Source organism: Podarcis filfolensis, assembly GCF_964270895.1.
Source record: "Podarcis filfolensis genome assembly, chromosome: 1".
In the NCBI taxonomy this organism is placed as follows: Eukaryota; Metazoa; Chordata; class Lepidosauria; order Squamata; family Lacertidae; genus Podarcis; species Podarcis filfolensis.
This window is the reverse complement of record NC_139604.1, coordinates 27,115,119-27,142,858: the sequence shown is the minus strand read 5'-3', so window position 1 is coordinate 27,142,858 and position 27,740 is coordinate 27,115,119. Positions and strand designations below refer to the sequence as shown.

Below are 27,740 nucleotides of genomic sequence, written 5' to 3'. Positions count from 1 at the left end.
TATAAATCTATTGGTCTTTAAGATGCCACAAAGCTCTCTGTTACATTTGCTGCAAAAGCCCAACCCCTGTAGAAAATATTAATTCAGTGAGCTATCATCCATATTAGTCCCCCCCCCTTTAGTCAAACTTACTAAATGTTTACTGCAGAACCTATGAGAGCCAAGTGTGTCTTTATCATTGAACAACAATGATTTATTACAAAAAAATATAAACATTTCATTTTATATAGTGTATTTAAATTTCCTTTAAAATTAAGTAATCAAATGCTTATAACAGTATTAGTAGCATAGCTCAGGGTCATAACATGGATCAATTCATTATCACATGGATCAATCTAAGTGTCTTGGAGTGTCAGCAGCACTAGTAATCTTTGTCTAGCTACCTAAACTAGTTTCTGTTATGATTCAGTCCACTGGAATAATAGTCAAAAGCATCAAATCAGAGTGGTGGTTTATTCATTAGGTAAGAATGCAGAGTGGGGGTGAGAGAGAAGAATGTAATATGAAACACACACATTTCATTAACCAGTTCACCAATATATACATCTATGTCTCTCCCACCTCACAAATAGTTGGAAGATTATAAAACAATAGGGTTGCTAGTAATCATTCATTTTTCTATTAGATAACTTGATATCAGTTGAGCCCTAGAATAGCTTGTACAATCTTCAATATGCTGATGTTCTGTTAATTATTGATTAGTCCATTTGGGGATTCAACGGGTCATATATCATTCACACCAAAATGAGATTACGGGAACTGATCAGTAGTACTTCAAGTCACATGATATGCTAGTGTTGATGCAGGGCTTTTAATATGCAGGAACCAATCCAATGGAAACAGTACTGGTAAGCATTTTAGATGAATACATTAGTTCATCCAGATTGAATGTCCCGGGTTGATAATTCAGAGGTGAAACAACGAATAAATAAGCAGAGATGGCTAAGGTGAGTGTCTTGTTTGGGAAGACTGCCTTGGAAGCCTCACCTTGAGTTCCATCATAGAAGAAAGTAGGAACATAAATAAAATACAATGGGAGTCACTGGGAAAGCAAAGCAATGTGTAGACTTGCCTCCCATGAAACAGGGTTTCTCAAATTTCAGGGCTCATTTTGACCCATTGATGAGCTTATAAAGGTGTCATTGACACTGACCCAAATTCTTAGGAATGTAAATGAAATAAAGTCAAGAAATAATATGCAGTCAACACTTATCAGTCATTAGTAACCATTACTAGGAATCATAACATGTAAGGAGTAAGGAAGTAAAATGAGTGAAAATAATAGCATTCTAATGAGAATTACAGCTTTTAACAAGCATATGAATAAGTCGGGGCAGCAGTTCAATAAAAGCTTGAAGTTTTCCAGATGACAGCTTCCTTTTATATCTTTGTGGGAGGTGTTGGAATTATTACTTTGATGCTATAAAAATAATTGTTTAAAAAGTGAAACTCTGCACCTGTATACAGTTTCTTTTAGCAACGAAACAGCGTGGTCTGAGAGTACTGTTGTTTTGTGGAGGGAACTTATTAAATACAGAGGCTCCTCATTGGCAAAGGAAGCACATGCCTTTTATTTCTGAAACTCATAGTTCCTAATTATTCCCCCCAACCCCCCAGTCTCACAAACCTATTTTAAATCCCAGGCCCTTTTTGACCCCCTATTGACCCCAAGATCTTTATTCACCTCATGCACAGTTCCACTGACCCCAGGAGGTCAGTATCAACCACTTTGGGAAGCCATGATGCAGATGTATTGATTTTAAAGCATTCCAGACCTTGTTCATATTGGAGATCATTGATAATGTGGATGGGCTCGCTTGAGTGACCAGTTTTCATGCTCTGTTATTACATTCTTAATGACTCCAGTAGGGGTGGGAATGGGAAGCATTGTTGGGAAATGAACCATCTCTCTCTTGTTTTATATTGACTTGCCATTTTCTCTTCTCTCCAGGGTATTGAACACAGTAATATTTGAACTGCCCGAAGCAGTTGGTGGCTTTCCTTCCTTGACGATCTTTATCATTTTACTTCTGGTACTTCAAGTTCTCCACTGTTTTTGGTCCTATCTAATAGTAAAGGCAGCCTATAAAGCAATTTTGAAAGGCAAGGTAAGGAAAAAAACAAAAACTGTCTTCTGCTTTCTAGTGTGTAATTTTTTTCCCAACTAGCACAGTTCCCTCAAGTCACTTGACTTTATCAATCTATGGCAAAAACTTGTCGCTCCCTTCCAGAAGACACATCAGGTCTTGAAACTGTATGTTTAATATTGACTGTCTGAGTATTCAGTTGAATTGAGCATGGGCTGCTGATTCAGGGCAGCTGTTCCACTTAGGCTTACCTTGGTTCATCTATGGAACTTGTTTACTGTAACCAGAGAAGCTCTTTGCTATACTTCTCAAGGCCACAAACACATGATATTGGCAGGAAATTTGCATCTTCCACTTCAAATGTAAACTTGTCCGGAAGCTGCTATCAGTTCCAGTTCACTGGCAAACACATTTGTATGATCTATGCACTTGCAAACATGGGTTTGCTTGCTTCCATACATTGCATTTTTTCTAAAGGGTTTCGTAAAAGTAAAGGGACCCCTGACCGTTAGGGTTGCAGCGCTCATCTCGCTTTACTGGCCGAGGGAGCCAACGTACAGCTTCCGGGTCATGTGGCCAGCATGTTTACCTTCCTGCTAGAGCAGTTCCTATTTATCTACTTCACTTTGACATGCTTTCGAACTGCTAGGTTGGCAGGAGCAGGGACTGAGCAACGGGAGCTCAGCCTGTCGCGGGGATTTGAACTGCCGACCTTCCGATCGGCAAGCCCTAGGCTCTGTGGTTTAGACCACAGCACCAACCGCATCCCTACCCATAGGTACACCTTAAAACTGCAATGTGCAAAGCAGCCCTGAGCTAGGCCTCTGGAATTCAGAGCTTCCTCTGCAACCCCATAGTATTGCAGTGTAGTCTGAATAGACAGTAACAGGGTGCTACTATGTCAGAGAATGTGGCTTCTATAGAGTTGAGCCTTCAGTGATTCTGGTAGTTCTCTGTCTGTTCTCTCAGAACTGCATTTTGTTCTCTTCCGTCCTAGCAGAAGTCACTTGTTTAACACCAAACAATATGTGTCTTCTTTCTTAACCTTCTTAATTATTTTCTTTCTGCTGCCTTTGAAGGCTGGGAAGTGGAACCCTTTGCATGTAAGTTTCCCTGAGGGAAAATGAACACACATGCCACGCAAACATCATCATCATTATTATTATTGCATCTTCTCTCCTTGTTTCTTCAGTGGTTGTCTTTCTGCACAGCCACTCTGCTTAAAATGCACGCTTGTTGAGGGCTTCCAAGCCCAAAGGTATTGAGCATGTTCTCAGGAGTGAAAGAGAGATATGTATCAGTTTGTTTAAACATGGGAAATGACCTTGGGCCAGTCACACTTCTTTGAAGTCTCCCAGCCCCACTCACCTCACAGAGTGTTTGTTGGGGGGAGGAAGGGAAAGGAGATTGTTAGCTGCTTTGAGACTCCTGAAGGGGAGTGAAAGGCAGGATATCAAATCCACCTCCCTGCACCTCCACTTCCTTTCTCTACCTCCTCACATCCTGCTTCCAAGACCAGAAGTGAGCTGGGCTGGAAGAAGAAAGGCTTGAACTGATAGCGTACAGGGAGATAAGATGGGGGCAGGGGGAGGTGATTTAGGTTCCCTCACCCACGTGGCCCTCCTTCAGTGTTAAAACAACAAAACCTCACTTTATATGAGACAGGGCAGGAGCAGTTGTTCCCCACCATACTATTGTGTGCAACACTCGAAAGCAAACAGATGAAAAGCTTTAAGAGTAAAGGCTAGATAGAAGCTTGATAGGTTATGTTTAACTTCGGATTTGGGGTGTGTGAACAAGGGGAGGGTTGATTTAATTTCCGTTATGAAATAACCTCCAATACGTTACCTCCCTCCCCCTTTTTCACACCCGTTTTTTTTTTGTTTTGTTTTTGCAGGCGAAGGATGACCGAAGTGACATTGAGTCTAGTTCAGACGAAGAGCCCACCACAGCTCCTCATTCAAAGACCTCCCACAGCTCAGCCACCACCAATGGGACGAGCGGAACAAACGGAACAAACGGGTATCTCACTGGGGGCAGCTCCGCAGAGGAACACTAATCCCTGGATTAAACACGGATACACGAACAAGACGAACTGTTTGCTACTGGAAGTCAATCGGTTGTGAATGCTGGGTTTTGTTTTTCATTTCGTTTTGTCTTTTCTTCCTTCCCTTATTCTTTTTGTTTCTCAACATCAGAGAAAAACAAAACACATGGAGTATTTAAAGCTTCTGATAGCGTACTGCTGTGTTTCCTGTTTGTGAATGACAGCGCCACACCATGTTCTTTATGTAGGCATGCTGTTTGTATATAGATATATATACATGACCAGATGGGAGCAGTACTTTCTTCTGTAGGCTTTGATGATTATTTATTTTAGATCTTATTTGGGGGTGACTTGTGGATGAAAGGGAGCAAGATTCTCTTTCAGACTTCACATCAGGGCCAGGGACTGCCAAGTTTTAAGGTACGTTTCCGTGCTTCATTTCTCTAGCCCGGTATCTAGCGTTACAACAAAACTTTATAAAAGTTCCTCTTTAGTTCTAGGTTGGTTTTGTTTTAATTTGCTGTTTTTGTGCTGAAGGATGCTGACTTTAGAAACTCCCACTACAAACACAGTGGTCACTCCCCTCACCCTAGAGAGGAGTTTTAAAATGGTGCATTAGTATTTCTAAACCGCCTGTAATGGAGCCAGTCCATATGAAACCGTAGTTATTGTAAGATGGGATTTTAGCTGTCTTTTACAAGATTGGTGGCAAATTAGATCAGAGCTCACTGTTTGTGCAAATGCCCAAACTATGTTTACATCAGGTAAGAACAACTCAAGTCTTACAGATGAGTCCTGCCTTGCAGTTTTAACCTCCAGTTTGATTTAAAAAAAATTCTGGAGATGCCTTTTGTTTAGTTTCAGAAGAAAGATGCTTACTTGAGCTCATAGTCATGTATACAAAAGTTGGACTTGGATCATATTTAGAACCAGCATCAAGAAGAATAGAGGCAGAAAAGAATTGCTTACTGGGAGTAAAGTAGATACAAGACATTGGGAAGATATCTGCATGGTGCATTGGCAGCCTGTGTCTGGACTGTACCACTGCATACAGCAGTTGGGGACAAAGTTGACTGAATACTTTTGCCATACAAATATATTCCATGTGCATAGAAACTAGAAGTCATGGGATAGGTTGAGGATGTTCAAGCTTAAAGCCATTCTCCTGTCAGTCAGGGAATTGTTTTATATCACGTTGCATTAAATCACGTGTGCCACCCCCTTTTGCACTGAAGTGGTACAGTCCAGACACAGTTCTACTTCCTCGCATACTTCTTGTGAAAATTAGGCCTTATTGCTCAGATGGGGAACCTGTTGCTCTCTGATTATCGTTGGACATCATCCCTGACCTTTGCCAGCTCTGGCTGGGGCCGATGGAGTCCAACAACATCTAGAGGTTTTCCATCCCTGTTCTACTGCCTGAGGTTTCTTTTAAGTGCCTGCTAGAAAGCTTTTGCCCACACTTAAAATAAATATTAGGCAGTTCATTCGGGATTCAGCGAGGACACAGTCCATCAACCCTTGTAAGTAACCCTGCTTGGTATGAGGTTGTGTTCTTGGTAGATTGTGTGGCCAGGTGGCTCTGATTTTAAGAGAAGAGAGTGCCCTGGTTCTTCCAACTTCCTCAACTTACTTGTGAGAGGACAGTTTACTTAATACTGGTCCTGTGCCACACCACAGAAGAGTCCCCAAGGGAACTTTGATGGTTGTACGAGTCTCATAGCAGTCTTTTCTCTCTTTCTTAGCCCACAACACTTGCAACTATTGGCGCCATTGAGCGCAACCCAGGAACATGGAAAACTGATGGCTAGATGTACCCCAGTGTGAATCAGCAACAAGCATCCAAGGCTCTTCTTAATTACTAGAGAAATACAGCTGGCAGTGATTGTAAGCCTGTTGATTTCCTGCTAAAGATTTACCTGTAGCTATTGATATGTTCTTAAAGGAAATCAGCAGGAATAACAAGAGTTAGATCCTTCCCCCCACTCTTCATCTCTCTGCAGTAGAGGTTTCCTTGTTTTCCATAAGATCCTTAGATAAAGCGACCTTTCTTTCACATTATTTCTGTGCTTAGTAAAGCCAGTTTCGGCAAAGAAGACAACTTCTCTTTTCTGTGTGCCATTTTTGTTTTCTGTTGGTGTTGGGCACAGAGGTAACATGTATGCCAAAGAACTACATGCAGGGAAAGATGGAAAGAAGCAATAAGCAATTGCTTGGAATCATAAGAGCCCTGTCTCCCATCAGAAATTATTTTGAGCCATAAATCCTTTTTGCACATCTCTTGCAACCAAATCACCCTTAACATTTGCTCAAGCCATACAGTATTTATTATACTCTGGCTTTATTCTATACATGAGAGAATGGAAAGGTGGTTGTTCTTTGCAGAGGAAAGGTTATTTATCATCACAATTCATGCGGCCATTTTTGAAGCCAACCCAACAGAACATGTTTTTGGTTGATAGCTGTTCCCTAGTGGGTTGAGGTGTGCTGGATTGGTCTCGTGAATCTCGACGCAACAAGTTAGATTCCATATCTGTGTTATGTTCATTCATGTTGCGTGTGTTGATATTTCAACAGTGTCACTTCAGCCCATCAGGACCCAGTGGAAAAATCAGTTTCTCTGCAAAATACAAAAAAAAAGGTTATGTGACATGTGCCAACATGCAAAACACAAATTAAGGGTGCCCATAAAGTGAATGTAGTAAAAGTAACTCGAGAGCTGAAGAACAGGAAGTATATTAGAGTGGAGGGATATAAAACAATATCAGAACCACTATGGATATTGGATATTAGTTGCCACTAGAATCTCTCTTTCCATTCTGTCATTTAAGAGTCATTGTGGGTTGGCTCTTAAGTTTCTCATAACTAAGAAACTGCATCTCAGTTTTGAGTCCTCTGTGCAGCATAGAACTTGAATAAAGAGAGTCTCATGGGCATTGGATGTGAAGCGCTGTCATAGTAAGGCAAAGTGGATGCATCAATAGTTTATATTCAGTTTTTTGGTTAGTTTTACAACAAACACAGATTGGGAGGCTGGGACTTTCAAAATGCTCTATGGCGTTGCTTAGGCAGGAGTTTTGGACAGATGTCTGGTTTTCCCAGAATGTGGAAGCATTGCTTTTGAAGGGAATGTAGAACCAACAGCTGCCATCATTAGCTTCTATAAGCTCACACTGTTGCAGTGAAATGCACGGTAATCAGGTTAAGGGGAGGAAAGCTCCTGAACCTTGCCTCAGGCAACCAGAAAACTGTTACAAAGCACGCTGTGAAGTTAGTGGGTTACAAAATGGCTTCATTACAGCTCAATCTTAAACACCAAGGATATAGACGCTTTGATGCTGTCGATGCAAAGAGGGCTTCCCCATTCACTTAAATGGATTGAAATTAGGGAGAATATGCTTTGTAGGCCCGTAAATTCAATGTTAGCCTCTCACTATGGTGTATGCCAAGTGCCGCTGGATCCAGGAAGAAAGAAAACATGTAATCAATCACAGGAAGCCCTTCTAGAAACTAACCGGTATTCAGTTTCCTGGATTAGTATTATCAAAATTGTCTTGTGTAAACAAGCTCTTGTTAGGGGAAAAAAAAAGCTCTTTGGTTTGGTCTCTTTTAGCAGTAGAGTAAAAGATGCAGTGACCGAAATGTGTAGCATAGCGACAAAAATGAAGAAAAAACGGTGTGTGGAAGTTAGTAGCCATTAGCTAGACTGAACTTTTGTATTAGCCAGCTCTTGGGGTAGTGGAGTAAGATCTATTGTTGTGTGCATTTCCTCAGTTAAGTATTGGCATGGAACACACTTTTTGAAAAAACAAAAACAAAAAAGTGTGTTTTTATGTATATTTTTAAAGTGGGACAAATGAGTGAAGACCAGGTATCTTCAACATATATATCCACTTGAGGATGGAAGTGTGGGGTTTGATTTGCACTCTCCATCCCGACTGTAGAGTGCCAGATTTTTAAAATGCCAAAAAGAAATATACACGTATGTTCGTTGCCATTTTTGAATTTGTTCAACACATGACTTCATTTTTTGTGGAGTTACTTTCCATTCTCCCACCCACCCACCCCTTTATGTATGTTTATATCCGAGGCCTGGTTCACAGAAGACCCAGCATGTAGGCCCCAAATCTGGCAGGATGTGGGTTCAGCCTGGGATTCACTCATGCTTTCCCCCCCTCTGCGTGCAGAACCTTGAATGTGATCTTGGGCCTGTGCACATTATCTGTGCATCCTTTTTTTTTTTTTTTTTTTTGGCTGCACACTTTAGTGGGGTTTGCATAGATGCCGGCATGTCTAAACCCTAGTTGATATTTAAGCTCCCTATACCAAGAATTGCCAAGAGTGGTATCTTTGAGATGCTTCAGGACTACATTTCCCATCATCCCTGATGACTGGCCATGCTGGGCTGAAGGGAACGGGGAATGCAGCAACATCTGTAGGGCAACATGCCAGCCATCCCTGCTGTATACAAGGGAGAGAAAGGAACATGAGTCCCAAGCTCTCCCCCTGTACCCTGCCACTTCCATGGTCTACGTGCCAGTACCCTCTGTGAACTAGCCCAGAGTTTGTTTATGGGGGAGATATTGCGGATGGGTTGCTAAACAAGAGGAAACGGTGTGCAAAGAAATCTTAGCTTCCCTTAGGAAGCATTTGCACGGCACGTTCTCCCCCTTTCCTGCTGTCATTCAGTGAAGCTGGTTTCTTCCTTAACAGCTGGCATGTTGTAACTTGCAAGGAACTAATGAGCATATAAACCCCGAAAGCCTAGATTTGGGACTGTAGGGAAAGGAGGGTAATCGCCAACCTTCACACATAATCAAAAAAAGTAACAATATCAAGCCATGGAGTGATCATGGTGGTTCTTTTATCAATTAATGCACCTTTCCTTTCAAGTCATTCTGCTACTGGAACAGAGCGTGTTGCAACAAACAATAAAATTATTGTGTGTGCCTGTGTGCGTGCGTGCATAGGTGTGAGCGTGCTGTATTTTGCAATAAACTATGGGCAGATAGTTGTGTAACCCAATGCCAGCTTGTTTTGAATGTCTTTACATTGTACATATGAAGGCATAGGTTACACGGTATTCTGGTGGTTCAGGTCGACGTTCTTCTGCCATTCCCTTTTGCAGTGTATGGTAGAGGGTTCTGAATATAGGGCTATTGAAGTCCATATTTCTCATCTCCCCAAACTCATGCACTATTAATTTCTGCTTTCTGTAATTCTCACAAATGAGAAGAAGATGGGATTTCTTTATTTGCCCCCTCCTCCCAATTGTTTTATTTTTATTTTTGTTTAAAGGCTTCCTGGTGTTATATTTCCTCCTGTATTCATTACTGAATCCTCTTGTCAAATAATAAAATTACAACAGTTCTGTAGGCCACTGTGAGAATGGCCAAAATACTCAAAACCCACAGTGTTTAATAAATGGAGTTGCCTTGAAATCACAAATCAAAACTTCAGAAATCCTCTGATTGCACTTAGGCATGACTTGAGTGTGATTTGGTTTGTTTGGATTCTACTGGGACGTTGCTAAAAACTGCCCATATTTTTTAGCTTCACCTTTTAAAAATAGTTGTCTTGGTATTTATTTGTTTATTTATTGAGAAGTTACTTAGCACATTTTTTCTTACAAGGAAGTTCCAGTTGTAATGACAGAGAAACTGAAGCAACTGATCTGCTTGTATAAAGTTATACACTTAGGAAATAGCCTCCACTTACTTTAATGGAGGGCAGGAGGGGGTACGTGTATTTTGATAGTATTTATTTTGGCCTTAATTTTAGCCTAGGGCTTTAGTGATGTGTAGTGATGACTAGGACCACTGGTAATGAGAATCATCTCAAAGAAGAACGGTACACGCTGGTTTGATACACAAGAGGGTGTTTTTCTATCTCCCTGCAAATTTCTAAATACTGAAAACAGTAGCCACATTTGTGTGCTCTGCATGGTGGTTACTTTCAGCAGGTCAGGTCAGGACAAAATGGTGCAATTTTCCACCTGTGTTTTCAAGACAATCCAACAGTTTGAACTATAACTTACTGGTATATTTCACTGTCAGAAATACAGCACTGTGTTTTAGCCTTGGATTTTGCTTCTGGGTTTCTTTTCTCTCTCCCCCCCACCTTTTAAATATGAAAAATTAAAATTCTTCCTGGAATATTTGGATCCAATCAATATTGTGAATTTTGATTTGAAAACACTTTCATAATAAACACTAAAGTATTAGGCCTCTTTACTTGCCTTCTTTGCAGTGTGTGTGCATAGCCTTCTACTACTTGTCTGTTTACATCTCCCCATTGTCTACTCTGATGGGAAGTTGCTCTCCAGCATCTAAGGCCAAAGCTTTTCACATCCCCGGCTTCCTGAGACCCTGGAGATGCCAGGGACTGAACATGGAACAGCAGGTCCAGGGACATGCTGCTCCCTGCCTCTTTCGCTTGTCACCCATGGTTGTCACCTGGTAAGAACAGGGCTGCTGCTGCTGCCGCCGCCACTTCTCACTCCTCTCTGACCTCCTTTTTTCTCCCCCACTGCCTTCAGTGCACCAGGGCGTCCCCAGGCTGCCTCCTGTCGCTTCAGGTCGTGGTGGTGGAGCCAGCGGCAGTGGCAGAAAAGCTATTTTTTTGTCTCCGGCAGCAAAAATGTCTTGGCCCTGTTTCTCCCTCTGTGGAAATCTAGGTTTCTCCTATGAGAGCAGGCACTGTTGCAGACACTCTTCCCCTTAAATCCTCCCGTGGCTGGAACTTGTGTGATTCTTGCACCCATTCTGCAGAAAGGCGAAACTGATCTTTTGTTTTGGCAGGGTGAGAAGCTTTGGAGCTGGAGGGAGAGACTTTGGCCTAATGTTCAAGAAACAAGAGAAAAAGCAAAAAGTAAAATAAAAAGCACCCTTCTCTTAACACACTTAGAGAGTCCCCACCCAAAAAACCCCTTTGATCCACACAACAGGTGTACAAGGTAGTTCAGCCTAAGATATGCAGCTGCCCCTAGGTCAATTGTGTGCCATTAGTGTCCCATTAGTGCAGTTACTGTGTCCCATTAGTACAATTACAGGGTTGCCATATTTCTATAAGTAAAATTCAGGACACAAAATTTGTTAAGCTTTTTTTGGGAAATAAAACACAAAGTTGTTGGGCTTTTCTTAGGCAATCAATCTCAAAATCACCATTTCCCAAAACTTCCTCCCGGCTGCTATTTTCACTTGGAAATCCCATGTATGGCAACCCTAATGATGTGATACAGATGACCAGTCAAACCCAAGTAGCAAAACATTTGCTAAAAGTTAAGCCTGGTTTATTATTAATGAATAATTCATAAAGAATTTCAGAACATTTTGTAAATGCATTATAGTGGTACCTCAGGTTACATACGCTTCAGGTTACAGACGCTTCAGGTTACAGACTCCGCTAACCCAGAAATAGTACCTTGGGTTAAGAACTTTGCTTCAGGATGAGAACAGAAATCACGCAGCGGCGGGAGGCCCCATTAGCTAAAGTGGTACCTCAGGTTAAGAACGATTTCAGGACCTCCAGAACGAATTAAGTTCTTAACCCGAGGTACCAATGTAACAGAAAAACAAGGCAAGGGGCAATAACAGTTGTTGGTCACCTTGCTATATACGATTGTTTGAGGGGCTCTGGATCTTGTTTGCATTACCAGGAAGTAGCTGGGATGAAATCAGCTGCAGGGTTAGTCCCTTAATTAGCTGCTTGGCTGACACACCGGCTTGATTGCCATGGAACTTCCAGCCTCCTAGAATTCCAAGCGGACAAGTTAGGGCAGAGGCAGAAATACGAGAACAGAATCCGGCAGTTCAGAATGAAGAACCCACTGGAAGGCTGCATAGTGAGTAACCTCTTATTTCATTCATAGCTAGCCCTCCCCCCTTCTCTCTCTCAACTTAGTATATGTGGGGTTTGGGGGCCACAATGAACTCATGATTCACAGCCACTGAAGAATACCTGGCTGGTTGTCTACATCAGAGAGAGGGACTGATTTTTCTGCCTGCCCTTGAGCTGTGACATTGATCTTCCAAAGTGCTTTGCTGGCAATGCGACACGCATACACCCCGATTGCTTCTTCAAGATTCCTCTTCCCAGCCTCGCAGATGTGGCACCGGCTTTCTGGACAGAGGCCTAGCAAAGCTCGAAGAGTAGCCAAGGATGCTGGACTGACCTAACTGAGTTTCGAAGGTGGCAGGAGTCTGGTCAGAAACTGGAAGGCAGAGAGAGCTGCTGGGTGGGGTTAAGTTGCTGTTTCTGCTATTTTGCAGCAGGGCAGTTTTATATATTGGTTGTTGCATTCCCACCCTGCCCTGGGAGAGGATTGTGGGCATGTGATGTTGCCAGAGCCACAACTCTCCCACCCCAGCACACCTCTTGTTGTTGTTTTTTTTAAATATATTTATTGAAGTTTTACAAAAACATAAGTTTACAAAATGAAAAAAGGTCATATATAAAGAAAAAGATACAAAAAACAGAACATAGAAAAATACATGAAAAAGAAAAAAAAGGAATAAAAATACAAAAGACAAATAGCTAAAAAAGAATTAAAAACAAATCCGTTTTTTGTAACTTTGAACTCATTAGCTTGTTTCCTTGGCCTCCTCACACCTCCCCTTTTTGTATTCCCACTTAAATAATCAAATCACCAAATCCTTACCCTCTTTCGTTTATCTTAACTCTATATCTTAACATATTATAACTCTATATTTTCATCCATTATCAATTCATTTTTGCATATTCTTATTAACTTTGTTGCTAATGCCACTTATTTTCAATCCAACATCATTTTAACATTCATTAATTTTACAGTATTTCTGAAGATAGTCTTTAAATTTCTTCCAGTCTTCTTCCACCGACTCTTCTCCCAGGTCTCAGATTCTGCCAGTCATTTCCACCAATTCCATATAATCCGTCACCTTCATCTGCCACTCTTCCAGGGTGGGTAAATCTTGTGTCTTCCAATACTTTGCAATAAGTATTCTTGCTGCTGTTGTTGCATACATAAAGAAAGTTCTATCCTTCTTTGGCACCAATTGGCCGACTATGCCCAGGAGAAAGGCCTCTGGTTTCTTCAGGAAGGTATATTTAAATACCTTTTTCATTTCATTATATATCATCTCCCAGAAAGCCTTAATCTTTGGGCACGTCCACCAAAGGTGAAAGAATGTACCTTCATTTTCTTTACATTTCCAACATTTAATTATAGGGCAAAGGATAAATTTTTGCAAGCTTGACTGGTGTCATGTACCACCTATACATCATTTTCATAATATTCTCTCTTAAGGCATTACATGCCGTAAATTTCATACCGGTGGTCCACAACTGTTCCCCGTCAGCAAACATAATGTTATAACCAATATCTTGTGCCCATTTAATCATAGCAGATTTAACCGTTTCATCCTGCGTATTCCATTTTAACAGCAAGTTATACATTCTTTAAAGTATCTTAGTTTTGGGATCTAACAGTTCTGTGTCCAATTTTGATTTTTCCACCTGGAAGCCAATTTTTTTGTCCAAATTATAGGCCTCTCTTATTTGATAATAATGAAGCCAGTCTCGCACTTTACCTTTTAATTTCTCAAAACTCTGTAATTTCAGTTTGTCTCCTTCTTGTTCCAATATTTCCCAATATTTCGGCCATTTGACCTCCATATTGAGCTTTTTCTGAGCCTTCGCTTCCATTGGTGACAACCACCTTGGGGTTTTATTTTCCAGTAAATCTTTGTATCTTATCCAGACATTGAACAATGCTTTCCTGACAATATGGTTTTTAAATGCTTTATGTGCTTTAACCTTGTCGTACCACAAATATGCATGCCACCCAAAAACATTATTAAAACCTTCCAAATCCAAAATGTCTGTGTTCTCAAGACGCAGCCAGTCTTTCAACCAGCAGAATGCTGCTGATTCATAGTAAAGTTTAAGGTCTGGCAGGGCAAATCCACCTCTTTCCTTTGCATCAGTTAATATTTTAAATTTTATTCTAGGCTTCTTGCCCTGCCAGACAAATCTGAAAATGTCTCTCTGCCACTTCTTGAAACAGTCCATCTTGTCCAATATTTGCAATGATTGAAACAAAAATAACATTTTTGGCAATACATTCATCTTTATAGCTGCAATTCGACCCAACAAGGAAAGCTTCAAATTCGACCATATTTCCAAGTCTTTTTTCACTTCTATCCAACATTTCTCATAGTTATCTTTAAATAAGTTTAAGTTCTTAGCAGTCATATTAACCCCCAAATATTTTACTTTCTTAACTAATGTTAAACCAGTCTCCTTCTGAAACCTCTCTTTCTCAATCGGTGTTAAGTTTTTCTCAAGCACTTTAGTTTTTGACTTGTTCAGCTTAAATCCTGCCACATGACCAAATTCTTGAATCAATTCTAATACTCTTTTTGTGCTAGATTCTGGCTCCTGTAACGTCAAAACTAGGTCATCTGCAAAAGCTTTCAATTTATATTGTTTGGCTCCGACCTGAATACCTTTAATCAGACGGTCCCTTCTAATCATATTCAGCAAAACCTCCAGAACCGAAATAAAAAGCAATGGGGAAATTGGGCAGCCTTGTCGTGTCCCTTTCTCTATCTTAAATTCCTCTGTCATCACATTATTAACTATTAGCTTAGCCTTTTGTTCTGAGTAAATTGCACTTATACCATTTTCAAACCCTTGGCCCACCCCCATTCCCTGAAGATTTTTCTTCATAAAATTCCAAGAAATATTATCAAAAGCTTTTTCCGCATCTATAAAAATTAAAACTGCTTTGGTATTGATGTTCACTTGCAGCTTCTCCAAAATGTTAATTATATTCCTCGTATTGTCAGACAAATGTCTACCTGGGAGAAAGCCGGCTTGATCTCTTCAACTAATACCTTTTTTAATCTATTAGCCAAGATATCAGCAAAAATTTTGTAATCCACATTAAGCAGGGATATGGGGCGGTAGTTCTTAAGTTGTGTCTTTTCAGACTCAGTTTTCGGTATAAGTGTAATGTAAGCTTCCTTCCACGACTCTGGCGCCTTTTTCCCCTCCAAAATTTCATTTCAGACCTCCTTTAGTGGCTGAATTAACCAGTCTTTCAGAGATCTATAGTATTTGGAGGTAAGACCATCCGGCCCTGGAGATTTACCCAACTGCATGTTCTGGATGGCACCTTCAACCTCCTGTTCTGTAATTTTGTGATTCAACATTATCTTATTTTCTTGAGAGATTTTTTGTAATCCATTTGTTCTTAAAAATTGGTCTAAATCAGTCTCTTTCTGTGGCCCTTGTGTGTATAGTTGTTTAAAATATCTCTGGAAGCACTTTCTAATCTCCAATGGATTCTGTATGTTCTTTCCTTCCACATCCAAATTTGTAATGGTGTTTAATTTTTGTCTTTTTTTCATCTGCCAGGCTAGCAGTTTCCCGCATTTATTAGCCGATTCAAATGTCTTTTGTCTCATCTGCTTAATTTTCCATTCTACTTCCTGATTTATCATTTTCATGTATTGTACTTGATATAGCTTTATTTCTCTCAGAATCTCTTGCGACTTTGGTTTCGCTCTTAATTTCTTCTCTCCTTTTATTTTTTTCCAAGATTTTATCTTTTTTCTCATTTTGAATTCTCTTCTTTATTGCGTTCTGTTGAATCAGAAACCCTCTCATGACCGCTTTGCTTGCGTCTCAGATTACTCTTTTTTCAACCGTGGTATTCAAATTTATCTCAAAGTAATCTCTCAAGATTTTTTGGGCCTTCTTGGTAACCTCTTGATCTCTAAATAAGGTGTCATTCATCCTCCATCTGAAGGAACCGATTGGTGTTAGTTTCATCTCCATCTTCACCGCATTATGGTCGGAGCAAATTTTTGGGCAAATTTCCACTTTTCGAGTCTTAGGTGCCAGTCCTCTAGTTATCCATATTTGGTCAATTCTTGTCCATGTCATGTTGGCTTCAGAGAAGAATGTTCCCTCTCTTCCAAGGGGGTTCTTGGTTCTCCAAATGTCAATCAAGTCCATATTGTCAGTCAGTTCAAAAAAGGTTTTTGGTAGTCTGCCATCTTTAGTTACAACCTGTCTCTGCGACTTATCCATATTTGTAGATACCACTCCATTCATATCTCCCATCAAAATAATGTTATAGTCCATGTAGTCAAGCAATGTCTCATGCAATTTCCTGAAGAATTCAGATTTCCCCTCATTTGGTGCATAAACTCCTACAATCAAAAAATTTTCTCCTTGTGATTGAATCTCAATTGCCACAAATCTTCCTTGTTCATCTTTAAAAACAAATTTCGGTGATAGGCTCTCTTTGGCATAAATAACAACTCCTCTCTTTTTAACCTTGTCCGATGAAATAAACTCTTGACCCAATCTTTTATTAATCAGTACTTTCCTGTGAAGCCTTATCACATGAGTTTCCTGTAAACAAATTAAGTCCAATTGTTCCTTTTTCAATAAATGAAAGACTTTCTTCCTCTTCTTCGGGGAATTAAATCCATGAATATTCCAACTTAATAATTGCAGAGACATGATGTGGTTATTCTATTTTCCTCCAACTGCTCCCAAAAGTTCTTCTTGTTCTGACGGTGGTATCACTTTTTTTTGTTTGTCCAGTCCCAAAGGTGGTGGTGCTCTGTCTAGTACTCCTGATCTTAAAGCTCTTAGCTCTTCTAGTACTTCTTTTTGCAGGTCTTCTTCGTGGTCTCTCAAAAAATTTTCCTTATCTTCCACTGATCTTATTTTGAACTTTTTCCCTTTAAAGGTAAAAGATAGTCCCTGGGGGAATTCCCACCTAAAAACAATTCTGTTTCTTCTCAGTAGGGCCACCAGATCTCCGTAGTTGGTTCTAAGATCCAATAGATGTTTCGGTATATCCTTAAAAATCTCCACTCTCGAGTCGTTGATCTCCAAAGTCTTCTGGAAGTGCGCACTCAGTATTTTATCTCTCTCTTCTTTCGTTCGGAGGGTAACCAAACAGTCTCTTACCCTGTTTTTTCTCCCTCCTCTTCCAAGTCTGAACGCACTTACTATCTTGAAGTCTTTCTCCAGCTCCAAATTCCAAAATTTTCCAAATTCCTGCGTAAGATAGTCACTTAGGTTATCTTTTTCAAGTTCCGGTACTGCCCTGATCCTCAGATTGGTCTGTTTCTCCCTCAGTTCAATCATAGACAGAAGTGACTGATGATCCCCAATCTGTTTGCGCATAGGTTTTATTTCTTCCTCTACAGCCACTGCTTTTTCCTTTGCTTCCTCAGCTATTTTTCGATTAGACGCAGATTCTTCCAGCAATTTTTCAATAGATTCTGTATTGGAGTTCACCTTCTGTCCCAGATTATCTATTTTAGTTGATTGTTCTGTAACTTGTTTGCTTAGGCCTTCCAATTTTTCATAAATTTTATTTAACACAGAAGTAAAATCCCCTTCCGAAGCCATTCCTTTTGACTCAGCTTGTGCAAAATCTTCCCCCTGTGTCACAGGAGGGCCGGGAACAGATGATCTGCATTGCTGGGAAACTATACTGGGCTGCTGCACTCTGGCCTTGCCCGATCTTGTCCTATCCGTCATCACACTTTTGTCTATGAATCAAGGTCGGTCCCACGGTCAAATCTTGCTGTGGAAAATCCCCAAAGTCCAGAGTGGAAAAATCCCCCAGCTGGGTGTACAGCTTCAATGTTCCTCTAGGGGGACACTGTAGCAGTCCTTAAAGTTGCAATAAAGAATCTTTTCCAACTTTCTTAAGTCCCCTCAAAAAACAACAACAACCAAGCAACAGTTTCAAGTCCAGAGAAGACCTTCAACAAGTATCTCCTTTGCAGAGTTAACCATTAAAAAGTTACAATGTCTATAAATAGAGCGACTCTCAATGCAACAGTTCTAGTGAACATGGCAGTCCGTTCCCAGGAGTTAAATAATTGTCTCTATTTTTCCCAGAAGAAATAAAGTCACTTTTCCCTCTCCCCCCCTCCACTAACCTGGGGGGGGGGGGAGTTCTTTCACTTTAACGTCGGATTTAGAGCTTTAAAAGCACCGCTCTCCAGGTCTTAGCTTAGAAGCGTCTTTGCTTTGATCTGTGTACAGAAACGGAAGGCGGACTTCCTGTTTACGCCTTCCCGCTTCAGTGCCAAATTAATCCCTTTTTTCTTCCTTTAGTCCCAATTTCTTAAGCTTCACCTACTCACGGGTAGTTGTTTATCAGCCGAATTGTCACAGGAAAAAGGTCAGCGCTCTCTGGCAACAGCTGTGCGGCTTCACCCCACGGAAGGAGCAATTGACTCTCAGCACCGCGCCAAGCTCCCGTTATGCTCCGGAGCCCCTTGCGGGGTTCCTTCGCCAATTCGGGGGGCGCTAAGGGTGCCCGCCGAGTCCCACGTTCACAGGTTTCTCCTGCCTGTGATTTTCAAAAGGGTCTCTGCTTCGCCGTAGCGGACAGACCCACTTTCCGCGGAGCTTCTCCCTCCAGATTAGAAGGAGACCGCCATTGCCGTTGGCGCAACACACCTCTTGTAAAGCTAGACAGCTTGTCGTTTTCAAAAGACCAGATTAGGCCCCAAGGCCTCCTGTTGCTGATTATCTCTACTCAAATGTTAGGCTTAAGCCGTGTATGTGATGCCTGATCATTTGAATGGTTGCCTTGAGTTCAGTTCAGAAGCTGTAACATAGATTGGAACAGAAAAGCAGGCCAAGTAACACACACTTCCTTGAAGCAAGTTTAAATCATCCTTTGGTTGTGAATCTTACTGGGTTACCTTGAGCCAGTCATTAGAAGAAGAGTTTGGATTTGATATCCCGCTTTATCACTACCCGAAGGAGTTTCAAAGCGGCTAACATTCTCCTTTCCCTTCCTTCCCCACAACAAACACTCTGTGAGGTGAGTGGGGCTGAGAGACTTCAGAGAAGTGTGACTGGCCCAAGGTCACCCAGCAGCTGCATGTGGAGGAGTGGGGAATCGAACCCAGTTCACCAGATTACGAGTCCACCGCTCTAACCACTACACCACACTGGCTCTCATTACTTTGCAGGGCTGATGTGAGGAGAAAACGGGGTTTTCTTAGAGGAAAAGCTAATCTGAGGGGAAAGGTGGATAAATATGCAGCAGAAAACTGGGGAGAACTTAGAAGAGGTATATATCCAAAGATGGATGTGAGAAGCTGAGAAAGAATAATAATAGAATTGTTGAGTTAGAAGGGACCCCAAGGGCCATCTAGTCCAACCCCTCTGCAATGCAGGAGTCTTTTTGCTTAACATGGGGCTCAAACCCACAGTCCTGAGAATCAGAGGCCCTATGCTCCATCAACGTGAGTTAACAAAAATAAGGACATAAATAAGTCACATGAAATTGTCTCCTCTGAACTGTCTGGGGAAACACAGGGATATAGACAAGATATATAACTGTAAGTTCAGGGCTGCAATCATAAACACACTTACTTGGGAGTGAGCCCCACTGGAACACAATGGGATCTGCTTCTGACTAAACAGAAGATTGAGGGGAGGAAAACAGCGCAGGGAGGATGGTTTTGATCAGGACAATTAGAGAGAGGAACAGTGGCATAGTGTGGGTTGCCTGAGCCCAGGGCCATGCTGAGGGGGTGGGTGGGAAGGAGGGAAACAGACGGAGTATGCATGCACATTCAACTGCCCAACGGCATCCACATCACCTGGGAGATCTCAGCTGCAGAGCTAAGAAGAGAAGAGTTGATCCGTTGTCTGGAGGCCAGGAATTTAAGCTCTACTGAAGCAGCACTGGGTGTTGAAATTTGGCACCCTTAACAATTTTGCACCTGGGGCAACTGCCCCGGAGCCCCCCATTCTACACCACTGGAGAGGAACACAATTCCCCACTGCAGCCAGTCCTGCCCCCAAGACCCGCACTTCCGTACAGCTGCATTCAAAAACAAACCAGCTAACCGCACACCACCCTGGGGATAACGTTCACGTGGTCGCTGGATGCCTTGCGCATGTTGATCCTTCACAATCTACCAAGGATTCAAGCAAGCATTTTGTTTCCTTTGCCTCTGTTAAGAGATGGCAGGACCGCTTGCAGTTCCAGACTTGCTGTGCATCCATTATGTGTGTGCGCGTGGGGGAAATTGCTCCAAGTGCTGTTGTTTTGTTGTTTTGTACAGCTCAGCTTCATCAGTGAGTGCTGATGCCTTGCAAAGATTTAACATCCGATATAAAATATTAATATGGCTGCTGCTTCTAGCAAGCTGCATCTTGCACAGCAGGAGAACTGGGAGCCAGCCAGCAGAAGTTTCTGCTGCAAAATCTGCTTCTTTGGATTTGACATATTTTTATTTTCATTTTTAAAAAATCTCTAGAAAAGAGAAATGTTACCATAATGTCTAGTAATCAATTGCAGGGTAAACATCCCTCGTTGTAGGCTATTACCAGCATGACAATTGCAACTAATGAAAGCAAGAATAATATTTTATAGCAGGTGTTAGCTCTGTCTTTGGTCACTTTGGGAGGAAAGGCAAGATGCAGTATTTCTCATAGCTATACTAAAATTAATATAGGGTGGTGGTCAACAAACTCTATGCGCTGGCACACTGGTCCTCAAAGGGTGTGGTGCACCACACTGGTATGGCAGGAGAGGATGGCAAGTGTGGCAGGAAGATTCAAGGACAATCAAAGAAATATTTAAACATTTCATTATGGCATGGTATGGTTGTTGGGCGTATTGGTCACCCGTTCTCAGAAAACTGTCTTCATGAGTTTCTGCATGTAAGATGAGCCCAAGGCGATTCTCCGGGACCCTCTAAGTGTCCCTATTTTCCAGGGACAGTCCCAGATTTACAGAAGCCGTCTCAGTTTCTGATTTGATCCCAGAATGCCCTGCTTTTCCTTAGGACGCCCCTATTTTCATTGGGGGTGGGGGTGGGAGGAGATATGCAGTTTTGCAAACCCTGAGCCAAGGACATAGTAACTATACAACCTTTAGAAGGCATCTGAAGGCTGCTCTGTAGAAGGAAGTTCTTAATTGTTTTATTATGGTTTTTTTATATGTTGGAAGCTGCCTAGAGTGGCTGTGGCAACCCAGTAAGATGGGCAGGGTTTGTTATTATTATTATTATTGATGTCCCTATTTTAATTGGAGAAATGTTGAAAGGTCTGTTCTCCCCATGTCTCCTCTCACCATGCGCATGCCCTTTGCCATCCCCAAATCTGCTGAGAAAGCTTGTCAAGGGGGAACCCAGAACACATTTAGCGGGAATGCCAGGACTGCAGGAAGGAAATGGTTCTGTCATGCAAGGAAAAATCCTCACACTGCCGGAATGTTCACCTTAGCACTATGTTGAATGAAACCAGTGTTCTATTAATATAATAATAAAACAGCAGGCCATATGCAGTAACGGTTGCGAATGTTGAACTCTACTGGTATAATGAATGGGTCTGTGCTGAATTGTCACAGAGCATGCTTTTCACAAAGGACTATGTCAGGAGGTGCGGTGCTTCCCTCGAACAAAAAAAGAGCCTTTTATTGCGAAATCCAGATCCCTTCCTCCCTGTGTCTTCTCCACCCTTTGCAAAACACTTGCATCTGAGGCAGAGAGCATCTCCGGCCACGTTTTTGTGGATAGCCTCCTTTTTTTAAATGTTCGGTGAAAGTACATTAAAGGAGGCAATGCATAGCAGCATTGGGAGAGTGACCTTCCACTTCTGGCTTGCCAAGAGAAAGTGACTTGCCTAATCACAAACTGGACATTGGCTCGCAGAGAGATCTGAATGAGCAAGCTGGCATTCCCAGGAATGCTTTGTGCAAGTGAGGAAACCTAGCATGCCAAATGGGAAGCTGCTTTCTACTGGGCCCATGGGTCCTTCTAACTCAAGATTGAGAACACAGGAGCTTTCAAGGCTTCCAGCAGGAGTCCTTTCTTCTAGCCCTACCTGGAAATGCAAGGGACCGACCCTGGAATCTTCTGGATGCAAAGCTAAGACTGAGCCACAGCCCCATCCACCCTCCATACACTGGCCTTTCCCCAAATTGGCAGGAGGGGAGCCTTTAATGTGAAAGGAGAGTAGCACAGGTTATCTCCATTATTTCTTTTTCAGACCTGTGAGTGCGTTATAAAGGAAACACTTCCATATGGGCTTTGATCTGGCACAATGTTTGCATGGGGTGATGGAATTGGGAATGGAAAACAAAACGAACCCTGAAAACTGTTTTATTTAAGCCGTGTGAGATCTCTCAATGCCAGAGAGGGTGTGTAGTTGTGTGGGTGCTACAGAAACTCTGTTGATTTTGTAAAGGTCTCCTCCCTGTGTGTGGATATCATTTCTGTTGGGTGGAGATTTTGGCTAGATTTCAGGGAGACGTTGCAATCCACCCACCGGGAACTTCTACCTGTTGTTTAAGTAATGATAACAGTAATAGTAATAATACAGGAGTATCTAAGGACCTTGTACATTATCAACAGCTGGTTTTCTGGCTTAAAAGTATGCAATCACTTTGCATGCCCCATTCAGTGATGGAAAAGGAAAAGAAAACCTTTGCTACTGTGAATACTCATTCTCTTCCCACACAAGCTACACACCCGCTCCCTACTCTTTTCTTTTCCTGTGTGGCAGGCAGAACGAGTGCAGACCTGAAATGTTGCCCAAACCTTAAAGCCTGTAAACAAGTCTGTATCTTGTGTTTTCAGTATGACAGGGCATATCAAGATCTGAAACGATTTTCCAAAAATGGAGATAATTTCTGCAAGCAACTCATGTCTATTCTTCAGCAGAGGTATGTATGTGTCCCCTTAACCTGGTAGACTTTAATCTCCCTTGTTGGCTCAGATGGCAAATTATTTTCTCCAAATGGTATGTGTGTGCCAGTGGAGGGAGCGGGGAGAGAGTTATTGTTCTCCAGAACAGACTTCTATAATACAAGGCTGCTTATCATTTCCTCCCTGCATGTTCGAACAGTTTCTATAAGGCTTGGTCTGATGCCAATTGAAATATAACTTGCTCATCCAGTAATTACTAGGGTGGCTGCTGGAATGTGAAGAAGGGGCGTGGAGAAAAGGTCTAATAGCAAGGACCAGCTTCAGGGTAGCATATACAGTACGTGGATTTTCTTACTTTGGCCTGATGATGAGCTCAGTTGGATGTAACCCTAAACCATGGTTTTTGCATGGTTGAGACAAGTAGTGTAGGGGAACCTTGGGTTTATGTGCCTCCTCCTTCAGGATAGCCATGCAGAGGAATTTGAAAGCTTCCCCCTTTTTTGGTTAAGCACAGGTTGCTATGTCATCTGAACCAGGTAAACTGTGGTAACCATAATTATAGTTTGTTTAAACAAGCCAGCATGAAGCCATAGTATGTTTCAACAAACCACTGTTAATATTAACATGACTTTAGCATCCTGTCCAAACCCTAAACTGTGGTTAATCTAAAACAGAAGAAGCTGCTGTTCCCCTTCAAGCTACACCAGTGAGAAGTGGGGAGTGAGGAGTTTGCAAGCCCAAGGCTCGCTGCAGCTCATCCCCATGACACAAAACCATAGTTTAATGTTAGGTGTGAACTTTTTGCTTTGACCTAAAGCATGCAAGGTTATGCTTAAAATTCTACAAGGAAGGCTCAAGCAGTATGTGGACCGAGAACTCCCAGAAGTGCAAGCTGGATTTAGAAGAGGCAGAGGAACCAGAGACCAAATTGCAAACATGCGCTGGATCATGGAGAAAGCTAGAGAGTTCCAGAAAGACATCTACTTCTGCTTCATTGACTGTGCAAAAGCCTTTGACTGTGTCGACCACAGCAAACTATGGCAGGGAGTGCCTGATCACGTCATCTGTCGGGGATCACCTCATCTTGCGCAGGGAAGGCTGCGCAAGAAGCGGTTATCCGCTGCCCGGCTGCCCAGGGCCGTCTGGAAACGCGGTGCTCACTGGAAGGACATCGTGAAGCTGAGACTCCAATACTTTGGCCACCTCATGAGAAGAGAAGACTCCCTGGAAAAGACCCTGATGTTGGGAAAGATGGAGGGCACAAGGAGAAGGGGACGACAGAGGACGAGATGGTTGGACAGTGTTCTCGAAGCTACCAGCATGAGTTTAACCAAACTGCGGGAGGCAGTGGAAGACAGAAGTGCCTGGCGTGCTCTGGTCCATGGGGTCACGAAGAGTTGGACACGACTAAACAACAACAACAACAAAGCATGCAAGCCTTCATAGATTGTGCAAAGTCCAATTCTACCCTGGATTCCCTTGAATGCAGCAAATATGAGGGCTTTTGCCTCCCACAAGAGTCCTGACTAACCCAAAATAAAAGCAACAGGCATGGCTGGGAAGGGGGAAGAGGCAAGAGTAGTGAGTGGGGATGGTGATACTTTGCTCCTGCTGACATCCGAAGTGTTGGAGCAGCACCCTTGAAAAACAGTGGTGTGGAGCAGTCTACTGGATGATCCCAAATAACTTAAATACAGTGCAGACTGAGAGGTGCCCAGTTATAGGAAAGAGTCCCTCATATGGACTTTAGCTCTTAATGCAGAGGGTAATCTCATTAAGGACAGGGCTGGGTAGACAGGACATTAACTGTTAATTAACTCAGGTACTGGGGCCATTGCACACATATCAACACACATTTCCTAACTCCTTGTGGCAGAATGTCCCCCCAAGGTCTCTGTGCAGTTAGAACTCATGGCCGGGTGATTGGGATGTTCCTTATGCAGAAAGGGGAAGGCGTTTCACAGGAAAACATAAATGTAGGCTTCATCCAGTTACTGTGAAAAGGAGTTTGCTGGAGATTACGTACTGTCACTGCCCTATGACCAGGTCATCCTTAAATAGGGCTATCTGTTTGCATTTGATAAGGAAGAAGTTCCAGGGATTCATTAGGCTTGCGCTTACCCAGTCCTTGTGCACATTGGTCAATCTGGAGAAATTCACCTGCACGGCAACTGCAGCAGAGAGGATATTTGGTGGGAACCACTAGAGATTCCTGTAACAGGATCACACTTGGCTTGAACTTCCATAGCCCTACTTGGCTTGAACAACAGCAGCTTCCTCTGATGCCTTTCTGGAGTTTCCCATTCATTGAAATGTTCAGTTTGTGATCTATGCGTCTGCCTGCAGTTCTGAAACACGTTTGGTTATGTAAACCTAATCAGAGGACTCAGCTACATTGGCAAAGAAAAAATGCATTTGCTTTACATGCATTCTAACACTGTGACACCAGATCGCACTGTGGAGTTCCATACAAAGTTTGCAACGCATTTAACTGCAACGCTTTTTTGGTGTGTCTGGATCCAGCCAGAGTAGACTTTTGCACTGGTTCTGACAGGCCAACCAGTGTGAAACTAACCTGGGTTGCAGTGGAGCCACCTGTAAACAAGAGGGGACCTTCAGCAGGCAAGGGTCCAGAGATAGAAAGGGGAAAGTAGGGGAGGCAAACCCCTGAGCTCTGGCTAACTAAGCAATTCAGTAGAGTGATGTGCATCTAAGTGATTTTCAGTGAAGTGATGCTCAACAGGGTGGATCTGGGGAGCCAGAACCCACACAAGTGATCCAGCAAATGATTTCATAGTGGAACTGAGTAACCAGATCCTGAAACCAGAAATATTGTTGCTTTGAAGCCTGGAGTTTTTGTACTCTCAAAAACAAAAGCCTCAAAGGAAATTCCGGCATTGATTGGATCATGGAGGTGTCATCCCTTTTTCCTGTATCTGGTATAGATAGGTCATGCAGGATAAAGGATTCTCTTTCATGGAGACAGGTGGTGGTATTCACCTAATCTAGGCCCAATTAGGCCTAGATTTGAACAACAGGCTCCTCTCCCAAGAGCCACAATATTGCATTAATTTTGGGTTTCATTGATTGGATTGCCAAAAGCCACATCCTGCGCGTATGACTGGTGACCTTGCCTCTACTAAGGTGACCAACTTGATTCACCAGGTTGCCTTTTTTTGCTGGATCGTGCCCCGATTTAGCAGTCATATTGTTCCTGCAATTGCTACTGATTTTGTAAAGTCACAAACAGAGTTTCGGAAGATTTACTAAGACACATTTCACCCAAGGGGGAAGGCTGGGAGGAAGGCTTTTAGCTCTAACTTGTTATTTCATCCTGAAAACCTAATTCATTTTACTGTCAGATATTCTGAGTAGAGAGCAAGGATTTCATTAGCTGTGCATTCCAAAGAGAAATTGCCATTCCATAGAAGATTTGCCTTGCATCTTAAACCTCAAGGCTCCCCTTTCTAGGAGACACCTTTTTGAAAGTAATTCTTTTCTAAATATGATGAAATGCTTTACCACTTATGCAGTAGGACAAGTGAAATTCAGGCACACACAAAAACCCCTCAATTCTCTTCCTTTTTTACAAGCTTGGGATATCATCATTACTTCCATGCTACTTGGATAATAAAATATGACATTTGTCATGAGATGAACTACATTAAATCACGTCGGTGGGTGATAAATTTACCTTGTGAACATATAAGCATCATCAGCTGTTCTGATTCTTTTGCATGGCAATGAAAAGAATGGAAACTTCTGCCTATGAAGTGTGCGGTCTACCAAGCGATGGTTGCCTCCCCGAATATTTATTTGGTGCCCCTTTGATTAATGCTGGGGTCTCCAACCTTTTCGGAATTTTGAGAAAGTGCCTTGAGTGCCAGCCACAAAATGGCTGCAGTGGGGATGTGGCTTAAACACAAAATGGCTGCCGCATCTAAAGAGCTGGAAAATAGGACCACAAAATGGTGTGAGCATGCCATCCCTCGGTCAATGGGAGCCAAGGAAGCACCTACATCAGTCATCGCCACACTCCCAGAGAAAAGCTATTTGCGCCACTTCCTTCAGAACAGAAGGGATGGAAGTAATCAAATTATTACCTTCAGTCAAATGTGGGCATGTTTAAGGAGACTTGGGGCAAGCAGGAGCGGAGCAGGAAGAGCAAACAGTCTCATGTGTATTGTGGATTTTTGAAGGGAGATTTACTGAGACCTTTTTGAGGGCATCGCACAAGGTACTGGTGGGCTCACTGGTGCCCACAGGCACTGTGTTGGTGACCAGTGTTATTGCTTGCATGGTGTATGTGTGAATGAGCCATTGCAGATTAGGCAGTGCACAAATACAATGTTCATTTCACCTCAAAAGACAATGCACTTCAGTGAAGTCAGTTTGAACATTTAATTGCATGCTATTAAATGATGTGCAAGAAGTCGATTTAGGTACAGTACATGTATGAACCAGTGCAGAAAACAGATCCACTTGTGCACACATTTCACCTTAATGCGCCATTTCTGCACCAGAGAATTGGAAAGCTTGTCATTTGAGCTCATTGTTTTTCATTACATGTCAGGCTTTGTCCTCCAGTTTCTCTGCTATCCATGCCCTGCCACACCCCTCATTTGAAGAGCATTGATTGATAAATCAAATTCTAATAAAAGCCAGCAAGAGTGGCTGAGTATTGCTAAACAATTTTCTTGGGTAAATTACATGAATGTTGAAGGCAAACAGGACATAACTGATTCATGATGGTGCATTAGCAGAGCACTTAGGAGTAGTTATGGCACTGCTGAGTGATGTGAATTGTGGGTCAGCATGGAAGAGTAAGAATATACTTCCAAAATGACAGATCATTGCTGTCGAGATACAAGCAGCTGCTTGCATCATGACCTCTGGTTTCCTTGTTGG

At 42.3% G+C, this 27,740-nt stretch overlaps 2 protein-coding genes and 1 long non-coding RNA gene across 8 annotated transcripts in view; 2 read left to right on the top strand and 1 right to left on the bottom strand.

The window, feature by feature from the left end:
- CERS6 (ceramide synthase 6) overlaps positions 1 to 10,359 on the top strand; it is an 86,073-nt gene extending 75,714 nt beyond the window's left edge. The window contains exons 9-11 of one of the 2 annotated variants that reach the window (XM_083577449.1): positions 1,952 to 2,108; positions 3,167 to 3,190; positions 3,985 to 10,359. In XM_083577449.1, the coding sequence (XP_083433575.1) occupies positions 1,952 to 2,108; positions 3,167 to 3,190; positions 3,985 to 4,146 (343 nt within the window). In that variant the 3' untranslated portion in view covers positions 4,147 to 10,359. The remainder of the gene's footprint in view (positions 1 to 1,951; positions 2,109 to 3,166; positions 3,191 to 3,984) is intronic. The other variant, XM_083577450.1, reaches the window with a different exon arrangement.
- On the bottom strand, positions 6,666 to 27,733 carry LOC310745370. Of its 3 annotated transcripts, XR_014540096.1 has the most exons (4): positions 19,754 to 21,792; positions 12,094 to 12,335; positions 11,741 to 11,884; positions 6,666 to 6,754 (listed from the first exon to the last, which is right to left on the bottom strand). It is a non-coding gene; the product is annotated as an uncharacterized lncRNA (long non-coding RNA). The 3 variants fall into 3 exon arrangements; XR_014540095.1 differs by lacking the exons at positions 12,094 to 12,335; positions 19,754 to 21,792 and adding an exon at positions 26,527 to 27,733; XR_014540097.1 differs by lacking the exon at positions 19,754 to 21,792 and having other exon boundaries at positions 12,094 to 12,370.
- NOSTRIN (nitric oxide synthase trafficking) overlaps positions 11,882 to 27,740 on the top strand; it is a 34,087-nt gene continuing 18,228 nt past the window's right edge. For all 3 annotated transcript variants that reach the window (XM_083577370.1, XM_083577369.1, XM_083577368.1), the window contains exons 1-2: positions 11,882 to 11,977; positions 22,764 to 22,849. In XM_083577370.1, coding sequence (XP_083433496.1) covers positions 11,951 to 11,977; positions 22,764 to 22,849 — 113 coding nt within the window. In that variant the 5' untranslated portion in view covers positions 11,882 to 11,950. The remainder of the gene's footprint in view (positions 11,978 to 22,763; positions 22,850 to 27,740) is intronic.